The 13108-nt window shown below is 43.0% G+C and overlaps 1 protein-coding gene across 3 annotated transcripts in view; it reads left to right on the top strand.

Moving 5' to 3' along the window:
- LOC135205330 (serine palmitoyltransferase 2-like) overlaps positions 1–13108 on the top strand; it is a 176467-nt gene that overhangs the window by 30997 nt on the left and 132362 nt on the right. For all 3 annotated transcript variants that reach the window (XM_064235778.1, XM_064235776.1, XM_064235777.1), the window contains exon 2: positions 3655–3861. In XM_064235778.1, the coding sequence (XP_064091848.1) occupies positions 3655–3861 (207 nt within the window). The remainder of the gene's footprint in view (positions 1–3654; positions 3862–13108) is intronic.

Here is a 13108-nt window from a genome sequence, read left to right as displayed (position 1 = left end):
GTTAATTTAATAATTCATTTTTAAAGTTTAATCAGTGGAGTCGCTTCTTTGTATATTTCCCTTGACCTCTTCTTACTGCTTCCTGATGAACATCATGTTCTTTGGAAGCTTTAATTTCAAGTCAGTTGCCCCATGGCCTTGTTCCATATGAATCATTTTCATCCTCTGAATAATAATATGATGATGATTTAGGAAAGGGCTGTAAGATCTGCAGGATGCATTCTTTCTTACTGTCATCCCTGTGTCCACAGGGAAGTTTCATAAGTTCATGTAGACAAGGAAGGTTTTCCAACATTGCATCCTTTGTTTAGAGCTGTCAGTAGTTCCACAGGTTTTCATGGCACTGTCACCAATAGCTGCCTTTACTCTTACTGTATTGTGTACTTCATAACCTCAACTAATGTTTGACCTTGGTCTTGTCAAAGCTGTGGTTTTTAGTTATCTATCCATTTTCCTTGGTCTCTTTTGCTCCAGGTGAATTTGAAACAATTTTCTAACATGAATTTATTTTAAAAATCCTTCAGGCAAGTCATTGTGAGTCGAGAAATGTAGTTCAGTGGTCTCATTAAGCAAATTCATAATATAACTTTGATGACTTCTGGATCATTTTCAGAAATGCTTCAAGTACATGAAACTTAGATTATGGCTTATTGTATTGGTCGTTTGAGGTATTCCCCAACTCTGAATAAATAATACTGTATACAAAATGGTTATTGGATTTATTAAAAAGCATAGTGTAACTTTTTACAAATTTCATGATGTTGCAGATATAAACTAGAGGAAAGTATAAAAGGGGTTATTCTCCAGCCATCAGAAAAGTGCATAAGACAGAAGAGAGTGTAGTAACTCATGTCCTCATGGTTTTCCCTTTCTGGCAAGTCCAGTATGAAAATAGTAATGAAGATTTTTTTTGTATCGCTATCCCTTTGTGCCTTTGCCTTATAATAATGCAAGAGGATTGTGAGGTTAATTTGAATTATCAGAATTAATTAGGTGTTGAGAAAAAGAAATTTCAACTTGCAAGCAAGTAAACGTAAATACTGACACTGGTCATTTTTGTTGTTATACAGTCTCAGACAAAACTCCCTTCCCCCTGATCTTGGTTACTGGCGAATGTGGCTGCATCGCACTTTCCATTCAGTCGAGAATTGGGAACTACCCTGGCGATAAAGTATTAACTTTGAATTAAGAAAGGTTATATGTCTGACAGTTTGAATCGTAACAACTAATGTTATGAATCACAAATCAGTTATTGAATTTTATTGTTTTTATCAATACAGTTTCTTTCTTGGGTTTTTTTATATTCAAACAGGAATTAAATTGTTATATACGTACTGCCATGCACAATAGCAGATTTATGAAAAGAACAGCCAACTTGATTCTAAACAGTAACTTTTTAAGGGAATTCTTATAAATCTGCCATTTGTGACCCAGGATGTGCAAAGTGTTAATGAATTAATGGAAGTACAGCCTCGAGATACGAAATTAATCCGTTCCGAGGCGGCCTTCGTATAATGTTTTTCGTATCTTGGAACACTTTTTACATGTAAAATGGCTAATCCGTTCCAAGCCCTCCAAAAACACCCCATTGAATTTCATAATAAAGCTAAATTGACCTATAAACAATCTAATACTACAACAATTTGGACCATTCAATACCTAAATTAAGAATAAAAATCCAAACCTGTAAATAAAGTGTATATTAGTGTACAAGAAATATTATTACTGTAACGTAAAATGTCGAAGCTTACCTTTCGAGTGAGGCTATCTCCGAAAGTGGCGGCAGAGGAGGAGGAGGAGGACAAAACGGCAGAAACGTACACTTAACTTTACGAAACACATAAAAAATGTCAGAAAAACAAACTAAACTTTACAAAACACATTAACAAAACTGTAACACTTAACTTTACAAAAAACTTAAAATAAAATTTATTTTGTCTTTTTGATTTTTACATTTCGTTTTACTTTTTTGTAGTTTACGTAATTTCAATTTCTTCACCACCGAATGGATGCCAGTCCGTTTACGGAATTTTTCGAACCACCCATGAGAAGCCTTGAACTCTGGGGTTGCCGTTGATGTCCCCTCTCCACCGTCGTCTTTGGCTTGGGCAATCAAATCGCCGAAAATAGCGCTGGCCTTCTGGCAGATTGCCGTCTCGGTTATCGTATCGCCATCGATTTCTTTGTCCTCGATCCATACAAGAAGCAGCCTTTCCATTTCATTATGCACATGGCTCCTCTTGTTGGACAAAATAGTGATGCCCTTGGAAGGTGTAGCTAATTTGATGGCTTCCTTCTGCTTAAGGATGGTGCCTATCGTCGACGGATTTCGGCTGTATTCCTTAGCGATCACACTCAACCGCAAGCCAGCTTCATACTTTTTTATTATCTCCATTTTTGTCTCCATAGAAAGCATTCTCTTCTTTCTGTGAACTTCAGCAACTTTCTTGGGACCCATGACTCTATGTACTATACGTAATTAAGTTACGTTCTCACAACACGATAATATGTACGTACTGCAACGAAATCACTAACGAATTTACGTTACTAAACGAAATCGTTGGAGCGAACGAATGCTGATTGCGTACGGTAAAGTTTCGGGTGCGAAGTGGCCGAGGTAAAGCACGCCAACACGTAGTACGTATGTATAGAAGATGCATGATGAGAGGGATGCTGTCCAATTAGAGAGAAGGATCTCATGGCTTGGCTAGCATCAGGAACCAATGGGAGAGCAGGAGGATGGTGGCGAGTCTACCATAACTAAGATGGCGGCGTGCGGCGCGAGTTTCAAAATTGTTATGGGGCGAATCTCGGACTTTCAGAAACCTTTCGTATCTTGAAAACTTTTTGTATGTAGAGCAGTAAAATTTTTCGTCTTTGCTTTCGTAACTTGGATTTTTCGTAAGTTGAGCCTTTCGTATCTCGAGGTACTACTGTAGTAATAAAGTTCTAATAGCCGAAGTGATCGATAGCACATAAGAAAAATCACAGTAGTAAGTCTCGGATGTCCAGACCTCGGAAGATCATCAAAGTGACCACAGACAAACGGTTGTCTTCGACACACCTGTCTGCCTAGAAATCTCCACAAACATTAAATCCTGCACTACACAGACCAACAAATTGCTCACGCAGGGAATTAGCATCGTACTGGTGTTTGCTTGCCATTGCCACATAGATGTTAATTAGTGAAGCTTTAATCTGAATTCCTTCATCACTTTTCAGGCCAATGAAATGTTACCTAACTGTTTTTTATCATTACTTATAATACTATCAGTCCTGATAAACTACTTACCGATGCCAAAAATCTGGTTAACAAAATTTCTAGCCAATGCTGCTAACCAGTGCCACTGTTAAGTGGTAACTGCCTGAACTGTATTTTCATATTTTCATACTAAATACGTTTTTTGTGGTAAAACTATTAAAATAGGATGATATTAGAATAATTTTTAGAGGGGGTTTTTGGAGTTGAACTATGACAATAGGCAGTTATAAGCTTTTTGGAGGGGCATTAAGTATTTGTGGATTTTAGCTATTTGTGGGGGCCGGGTGTTGTTGTTCCTATTCCCCCCGCGAATCCCTGGGGGATAGCCTGTATCCTATTTCATAATGGTAATTGTATTGTAATTACGTTTTTGCTTTTGTTGTCATTGACAGAATGGAGCAGCTGTACCTGTCCAAGACGTGGAGAAAGTGGCCCTGACAGATGGCATCAAACAGAAGCGAAAGGGAGTACATCATAAAGAAGAGGAGTGTTCTCTTTTTGTGGCCTTTTTCACATTTGTCTCTTACGGGGTTCTGCTCCTTGTGGGGTACATAAAGGAATTTTTTAGCCCTCCATCAACAAAGGAGAAAAACAGAGAGGTAAGGAAAGACTCCAGTACAATATTCGAATGTTATGGGCCTGACAATAGAAGTTATAGGAATTATTACTATACCCTTACAAATTTCAATAAATATGATATAGACCATAGTATATATAGATGATTTATATTGTTGCTTGATGATAGTTTAAGATCCTTACTTACAAGAACGAGATGTGTATAGATGTAAATATACTGTACATGAAGCAATCGCATCAGTGCCATTTTGGTTGCTGTAGCCAAAGCCGTTGTGCTTTAGCTTTCAATATATATATATATATTTTTTATTAGATAGATATGTACTGTATATTTTCTGCTTATTAGCAAATCTGTAGGTGTTATTAGTGCTTTTTATTAAAGGGCTGATGTCTGTAGTGCTTGTCAGTGAGTTAGTCGTCAACCTGATTGTATTTATTTTGTAGATTTTTTTAGCTTTGTAGTCGTATTGTGGTTTTTACATTTGATTTTTGTTTTGAGTAGACAGTTATCATAGAATGCTACTAACTTTTAGTTGTGGTTAACACGCAGAGGTCTTTATTTGTGTGGGGTGGCTTTCTTTGTGGATGATGTGAGGTTACCTAGTTATTGTGATTGATTGTCAAGGTGTGGATATTTTCAGTGTTTCATCCTTGCCTTTTTCAGGTATTCAGTCATCAAAAAGACAAAAGCTATATGAACCCCAATTTAAATTTTAAAAACTCAGTCTTGGTCGTGGTGGGGATGGATGGCTGTCTAAAAATGTACCTGAAATCAATCTTTGATTTTGAAAATGACACTTGTAGTTTTGCTAAATATGTCTGATGTGGACAGCATTAGTTTTGACTCATTTATAAATTATATAATAGGATGGCCAGGTTCAGTAGGAATTTTTCAGGAAATTAGTTATGGAATTTGACAGCAGTTAAGTGATATTTATAATCTGTCCAAAGGTGAACAAGTTAGTGAGTGTCGATGAATTTCAGTGAATTCATCTCCAAGTGCGTATAATAATACGTATATAGGCTCAAGAAAGTTGTATCATTAAAACACAAGACGCTCCTCTACAAACGAGTTACGTATTGTGATCTGTTCGTAAGTCCAACTTGATATACTTAGGGTCATAACATACGGTGTTATTTATGTTTTTCATACTAAACACAATTACTGTTATTGTACTGCATTTTATAGAGTATTTTGTTAATCGAATGATATATAAATCCTAAATGCATTAGATACATAAAGCAAAATATGATTATAATACACAGTAAAGCACAGTTTGTTCATGCCACTTACCTGACAGATATATATATAGCTGTATTTTCTGACGTCCGACAGAAATTTCAAAAACTCGCGGCACACGCAGTGGGCGGCCAGGTGGTAGTACCCATTCCCGCCGCTGGGAGGCGGATATCAGGAACCATTCCCATTTTCTATTCATATTTTTTTCTGTCGCCGGTCAGTAAACATCTGTTTACAGACCTCTGCTCAGGATTTTTTGGAAATTGACTCGCTTTTAAGTATCTGATTGATTTTTTTGGTATTGAATTGATTGTTGAAATTGGTCATGCGCGATAGTGGAGGCCGTTTTTTTTGATTTTGGATTGACTTTTCTCTATAAGATATGTCTGGATCAAGTGTTGTGAGTTTCAGAGTGTGTGAGGGATGATTGTAAGGTGAGGCTACCGAAAGCATCGGTAGACCCCCACACAGTATGTATGAGTTTGTAGGGGGCTTAATTGTTTTGATTGATCATCGGTGCAATGAATGTGAGAAATTGACTGATGATGAATGGAGAGCATATGAGTCCTATCGCCTTAAATTGGAGCGCGATAGGATCAGGAGGTCTTCCTCAAGGAGGTTGGTTTCTTCCAAAGGTAAGACTAACGTTTCTCCTGCACTAACACCTGTAGTGTTTACAACCCCTAAACCTGTGTTGCCTTCGGGCTCTGATTCTGTGTCGGGAGGAGCGGATGCTCTCTCTATGATTTTGGAGTCTCTTCGCACTCTGGAGACCCAAAGTGAAAGCCTTAGAAACTGGCTCGGTGCAAGTGTGTGATCGTGCCACCCCCAGTGTTGTGGAGGGGGCGTCAGATCGGCCCCATAATGCCTCTAGGCCTAATACTCTATCAGACTCCCAAGACCCAGGGAGGAGGTATGTCAAAGAAAAGCCGCAAGAGGGTTACGGGGGCTTCCCACCGATCTGGCGTCCCTTCGGCAGACCATGTAGCAAAGACCCAGGCTGCCAAGGACCGTGCACGAGCACGCGTCATGAAGGAGTGCTTCTCGTCCTCCGAAGCGTCCTCCCCGCGCAAGGGGTGGAGCGCTCGGAGAGACTCTCGTCCGTTAAAGAGGACGTTTTCTTGCGGAGGACGCTTCACGTCCTCTTTCGCGCTTTCGTCGGAAGACGCTTATGATGTCTTTCCGCCTCAGAAGAGAGGTAGGATCTCCTCCGATGAGACGCTAGGTTGCGGCACAGGCGCGTATACCTGAGAAACAAAAAGGTAGCTGTTCCTTTGAGAAGGAAGGAGGCGTCCCCTCGCCCCTCGTCTTCTCACAGGACCAGTCCTGCTTCCTCTGCTCATTCTTCTAAACCGACGAAGAACATTCTTTTGTCCCTTCAGGACCAGCTATCCTCGCTTATGGCTCAGAGGACTCGCCCAGCAGCAGTCGAGCCTAAGCGGAGGAAGGACCTTAGATGCCTGTCAAGAGGACTAAGCAGTCTCCGTCTCCTTTCACCTCCTGCGTCTCGTTCGCCGATCGCTTCTCCTTCAGCGATTCGCCGATCTCGTTCGTCTTATAGAAGGACGTTACGTCAGGGACGCTTTTTGAAGACGCTCTGTACGAGGACGCTCGGCAGGACGTTCGCAAGACGCTTGTCAGGACGCTCGTCAGGACGCTTGGCAGGACGCTAGGCATGACGTTCGTCAGGACGCTTGGCAGGACGCTAGGCAGGACTTTCGTCAGGGACGCTCGCCAGGACGCTACACAGGACGCTCGGCAGGACGCTCTCCAGGACGCTAGACAGGACGCTTGGCAGGAAGCTCGCCAGGACGTTCAGGCCTCCTTTCAAGACGTTTTTGGGGATTCTGAACAAGAAGTCTTACCCCCAGACGCTTTTTTACGCGCTCAGGCACGTATGCCAGCGAAGAGAGGTAAAGACGCTTCTCGGGCAGGTGAGACTGCCGCGGAAGGCGCTGAAGACGCTCGTCCGCCTCAGGACGCTCTACCATCAGCGAGCAGTAAGCGTCATAAAGAAGACAGCCGTAATAAGGCTGCATCTTGCAAGGATAGGGTCCTTTGATCTTGCTAAGACCCGCCAATAGGACGCCTTCTCCTGACAGACGTTCTCCTCTTTCCGTTTAGAGAAGAAGGAGAACTAGGTAGTTCGGCTGAAATCGGATGAAGAGGAACCTGCTACAGCCCCTTCTATCTCGGACTATAAAGTCCTAGTTAGACTCTTGCGTTCTTCTTTTGAGGACAAATTTCAGCCCGCAGCTCCCAAGTCTCCTCCTTCACAGTTTTCTTCATCGAAAACTGGGAAAATCCCGGAGTTTGTAGAGATGAAGACTTCTCTATCAACGAAACGTGCTTTCAAGAAGCTCCAGGATTGGATGATAAGAAGGAGAGACCAAGGCAAGACGACCTTCGCCTTGCCTCCTACTAGACTTAGTGGTAAAGGGGGCATTTGGTATAGGACCAACCCAAAGACGAAGTGGGAGTTCGTTATCCCTTCTTCGGCTCAAGGAGATTTCTCCAGCCTTGTAGACTTACAGAGGAGGTCGCTTTTACCCTCTGCCAAGGTAACTTGGACCGCGTCGGAGACTGACCATCATTTGAAAGGTCTGCTCAGGACGCTGGAAGTCTTCAACTTCCTTGACTGGTGTTTGGGAGTTCTGGATTTGCAAGCGAGAAGCCCAGAATCTCTTAGTCTGTGGGAGCTGTCCAGCGTGTTTAGCATGTATGGACAAAGCCGTCAGGGATGGTTCGGAGAGCTCGTATCTCACTTTGGAACAGCTTTGTTAAAAAAGAGAGCTTTGCTGTGCAACTTCACAGCTCGTTCGGTGACGCCAGCTCAGAAAGCGGATTTGTTGTTTTCGCCTCTTTCGAACCATCTCTTCCCCCAGACTTTGGTAAAGGACCTGACGAACAGCTTACAAAGAAGAAGGCTACTCAGGATCTTTTGGCCCAGTCTACAAGACGGTCGGCCGTACCTTCAACCTCTTCGGCTGCAGTTCGTCCGCCGAAGAAAGTAAAGCCCTTTCGTGGGGCTCCCCCCTCGAGAGCAGCTCCTCGAGGGAGAGGGTTTTTCACGAGGAAGAGCTTCTTTTAAGCCAAAGCCTTCCAAGTGAAAAGCATGTCCTTCAGACACCAGTCGGAGCCAGACTGAAGTATTTTGCGGGAGCGTGGAGAGAGAGAGACACGGACTCTTGGTCCCTCAAGATCGTGGAGCAGGGGTACAAGATCCCTTTTTTAGATCTTCCCCTCTTTCTACGACTCCCAGAGACCTTTCTCCATCCTACCAAGGAGAAGAAAGTCTTGTTCGATCTCCTTCAGCAGATGATCGACAAAAGAGCGGTGGAACAAGTCGCGGACCTGGGTCTCCAGGTTTCTACAACAGAATCTTCCTAGTACCAAAGCAGTCGTCAGGTTGGCGTCAGTTCTAGATGTAAGCAGGCTCAATCTTTTCGTGGAAAGATCAAATTCACGATGGAGACGCCTCATTCTGTTCTGGAGCGTTGAGACCGGGCGACTGGATGGTATCCTTGTGACTTGCAGGACGCGTACTTCCACATCCCGATCCACCCTCTTTCAAGAAAGTATCTAAGATTTGTCTTGAACAACAAAGTATGGCAGTTCAGAGCGATGTGCTTCGGACTGACCACGGCTCCGATGGTGTTCACAGTAGTGATGAAGAACGTAGCGAGGTGGCTACACTCTTCGGGAATAAGAGTTTCCCTATACCTCGACGACTGGCTGATCAGAGCGTCGTCGAGAGAGAAGTGTCTGAAGGACTTGCAGTTCACTTTAGCCTTAGCGAAGTCCCTGGGACTTCTGGTCAACCTCGAAAAGTCGCATCTGACCCCAACACAGTCCATCGTGTATCTGGGGATTCAGATGGATTCAGTGGCTTTTCGAGCGTTTTCCGTCCCAGGAACGTCAGCGGCTAGGCTTAGAAAAGATCTCAGCCTTTCTAAGGAAAGAGACTTGCTCGGCGAGGGAATGGATGAGTCTGCTGGGGGACCGACCTCCTCGCTGGAAAGGTTTGTTTCCTTGGGAAGACTGCACATCAGGCCTCTCCAATTCTTCTTGGCAGACGAGTGGAAGGCCAAAGACGATCTCGATGCAGTATTGAGAATATCGATTCCGATCAAGAACCACCTAAGATGGTGGTTGGACCCTCAGAAGCTGCAAGAGGGCGTGTCCCTAAGTCTTTTGAGCCCCGACCTAGTGTTGTTTTCAGACGCTTCCATCACAGGATGGGGAGCAACACTAGGGGGGAAGGAAGTGTCAGGCTCCTGGAGAGGGGAACAGTAGCCTGTCATATAATGTCAAAGAACTGGCAGCAGTATTTCTGTCCCTGCAGTTCTTCGAGAAGAGTTTGGAGAACAAGATTGTTCAGATAAACTCGGACAATACCACAGCACTCGCTTTTATTTAAAAAACCAGGGAGGAACACACTCCAGAACGTTGTACTCCCTAGCGAGAGAGATTCTGCTGTGGGCAAAAAGGAAAGAGGTAACGATCCTGACGAGATTCATTGCGGTTGTGCAAAACGTCAGGGCAGACCTTCTCAGTCGTCGGGGTGACCAAGTCCTTCCGACGAATGGACCTTGCACGAGGACGTTTTGTCGAGACCTGTGGACGCTGTGGGGACGTCCACTGGTCGACTTATTCGCAACGTCAAGGAACAAGAGACTTCCTCTTTACTGCTCCCGGTCATTCCTGGATCCAGAGGCAATCGCGGTGGACGCTTTGCTTTGGAATTGGACGGGCCTGGACCTATATGCCTTCCCACCATTCAAGATTCTGGGGAAGTCATGAGGAAGTTTGCGGCCTCGGAAGGGACAAGGTTAACCCTGATCGCTCCGATGTGGCCAGCGAGAGAATGGTTCACAGAGGTCATGTCTTTCCTTGTAGACTTTCCAAGGACATTGCCCCTGGAGGGAAAGATCTACTCAAACAAGCCTCACTTCGAAAGTTTTCACCAAAACCTCTCCGCTCTGAGTCTGACTGGCGTTCAGACTATCGAAAAGTTGGCCAGAGCGAGAGGTTTTTCGAAAGCAGCTGCGAGAGCAATCGCACATGCGAGACGTGCTTCCACAAGAGCTGTTTACCAGTCGAAGTGGGCTTCCTTCAGGGCATGGTGTAAAAAGGAGGGAGTTTCCTCTTCCTCGACCTCTGTGAACCAGATAGCTGATTTTCTGCTATTTCTCAGAAATGTGCAGAAATTAGCGGGTCCCTACCATCAAGGGATATAAAGCATGTTGTCAGCGGTTTTTAGGCACAGAGGCCTAGACCTGTCTGACAACAAGGATATTCCATGACCTTTTGAAGTCTTTCGAGACCTCGAAGGTTCCTCAAATGAGACCCCCTTCATGGAATCTGGATGTAGTCCTGAAATTCCTTATGTCGAACACTTTCGCCAACCGCTTCAGACAGCGTCTCTTCGGAACCTGACAAGGAAGGCTCTTTTCCTAACTTCTCTTGCGACGGCTAAGAGAGTTAGTGAAATTCAAGCGTTTAGCAAGTTAATGGGCTTCAAAGGGGACAATGCTGTCTGCTCGTTGAACCCATCTTTCTTGGCGAAGAATGAAAATCCTTCGAACCCTTGGCCGAAGACTTTTGAGATCAAGGGTATGTCAAGTCTGGTGGGCCAAGAACCAGAGAGAGTCCTTTGCCCGGTAAGGGCTCTCAAGTTCTACGTGCATAGAACTAAAGAGGTTAGAGGTCCCCTCAGGTAACTCTGGTGCTCTGTGAAGAGGCCAGAGTTACCTTTATCGAAGAATGCTGTGGCTTTCTTTCTAAGGACACCATTCGGGAGGCTCATTCATCTTTCCAGAAGACTGATTTGAGCCTCTTCCGAGTAAAAAGCGCACGAAGTACGAGCCGTCGCTACCTCTCTTGCCTTCCAAAAGAACATGTCAATCAAGGACATCCTCGATTGTACCTTTTGGAGGAGCAACTCCGTCTTCGCCTCACATTACCTAAGGGATGTGAGAACGATCTATGACGATTGTAATGCACTGGGGCCATACGTTTCTGCGGACACAGTATTGGGGTCCGGAAGTAGCTCTTTCCCTACCTTTTAGGTTCCTTAGTTAGGTTAAGTTAGGTTGTTGTGTTTTTAGGTTGTGGTGAGTCTTATGTGAAGATCTCCCATCCGTTAGTTAGTTTTAAGGGGTTTCTGTGTATAGTTGGTCAGGTGGTGGTCAGTTGCTTCGTTGCCCTCATTTGTATGGCCTCGATGATCTTGTCACGCTGAAGTCTCGCACCCACCCCGTTGACAGATCATCCAGAGCGCACCAGCACTACAGGTCTCCACCTGGCTGGCAACTCTGTAATTAAGCAAAAGCAGCCTTACGTGACAGTAATCACATAGTCTACTTTGCAAACAGGTAAGGAACCAAGATGTATATCATCTACTTAATTTTAGTTTCCCAAAAAATCCTATTCTGTCTTTTCCCACCATCCGAAGGTGTGATTCAGCTATATATATATCTGTCAGGTAAGTGGCATGAACAAAATGTTATTGTTATTATACAATTAAGTTTGTTCATACTTACCTGGCAGATATATATAATTAAAGTGCCCGCCCTCCTCCCCTCAGGAGACAGAGGCATTAATAAAAATATGAATAGAAAATGGGAATGGTTCCTGATATCCGCCTCCCAGCGGCGGGAATGGGTACTACCACCTGGCCGCCCACTGCGTGTGCCGCGAGTTTTTGAAATTTCTGTCGGACGTCAGAAAATACAGCTATATATATATCTGCCAGGTAAGTATGAACAAACTTAATTGTATAATAACAATAACATTTTTAATTTACAATCACTGATGTTCATATCTGAAAGTTCATAAGTAGAGGAGCATATGTATTTTATAAAGTTTGCATCATTTAAATTGACATGTTTAAAATTTTGTAGTTACCATCACTAAAAGTCACAAACTTTGAAATTCAACAATGTTTAAATCTTTAAGACGGAAACTTTGAAACGCAAGAAAGTAGGCATAATTAAAAGTACTAACTGTAATGATAAAGTCCTGTGGATTGTGTATCAGTACAACTCTCAGATTTTCCAATTTGGTAAAGTTGGTACTTGTCAAACTCAGTAAAGTTGGTATTACTAAATCAAACATTTTAAAATTCAGTAGTCATGGCACCATTAAAATAATTAGACATTAAAACCATAGCAATGGACATTTTTGCAATTTCTGTTATGTAAAATACTGCGTACATACAAAGGATGTACACAGTTATTTCCGACAATACAGTTGTGTACCCATATGTAAAAGATGTACTAAAATTATTTCTTATCAGTACAATTATGTATGAGTGCAGAGTTTACCCTGCAAAGGGAAAGTGACTGATTGTGATGTCTGTAATTCTCACATCTTAGGAGGTTGGTACCATAACAGCTACAAGGTTCCTTGCCCAGTGCATTGCAGGCAGTTCTTCGTGTTCTTTGCAGCATCCTTTGGCTCAAGCCACATAAGCTTCTGCTTTTATATACTTGCGGTCACTTTCAGTATGGCTGTTCAGCCATGTTGTGGCCCTCTTTCAAAAACAGTATGATTTATAAAAGTATGGTATTAAAACTTGATGTTAAAAGTCTGAAGGGTTTTAGTCTGGTGCATTTTGGGTAGATTTGAAAGAATTTATACCAAAAACCTTAACTCATCAAGAAAGTTATTATTTTTATGCAATAACCTCAGGAACACAACACATTACCATAATACGTAAAGTTCAGGCTAAAAAAAAAAAAAATTAAAAGGTAAAAATGGACTTCACTGCAAAGAAGACAAGACCTGCCTCTTAGAGATGGGAGATTATAAGATTCGTGGCAAATAGTAGCAAGAAACAAACATTAACCTGTGCAATGCAGGGATCAGCAGTTTCATCATAGTGGCTGTTTAGGCAATTTGAGGCTGAACAAAATATGTGGGGACTTAGAGAACCAGAGCTGGTAGGTCTCAGATTTACACGAATGCTTGACAAACAGTGGAAATTGGATTGTGTGAAATGTACATGATTATATAGATATATCAGT

Source organism: Macrobrachium nipponense, chromosome 49 (assembly GCF_015104395.2).
Source record: "Macrobrachium nipponense isolate FS-2020 chromosome 49, ASM1510439v2, whole genome shotgun sequence".
Classification (NCBI taxonomy): Eukaryota; Metazoa; Arthropoda; class Malacostraca; order Decapoda; family Palaemonidae; genus Macrobrachium; species Macrobrachium nipponense.
Note: the sequence above shows the minus strand (reverse complement) of the source record. Positions and strands in the feature narration are given on the sequence as shown.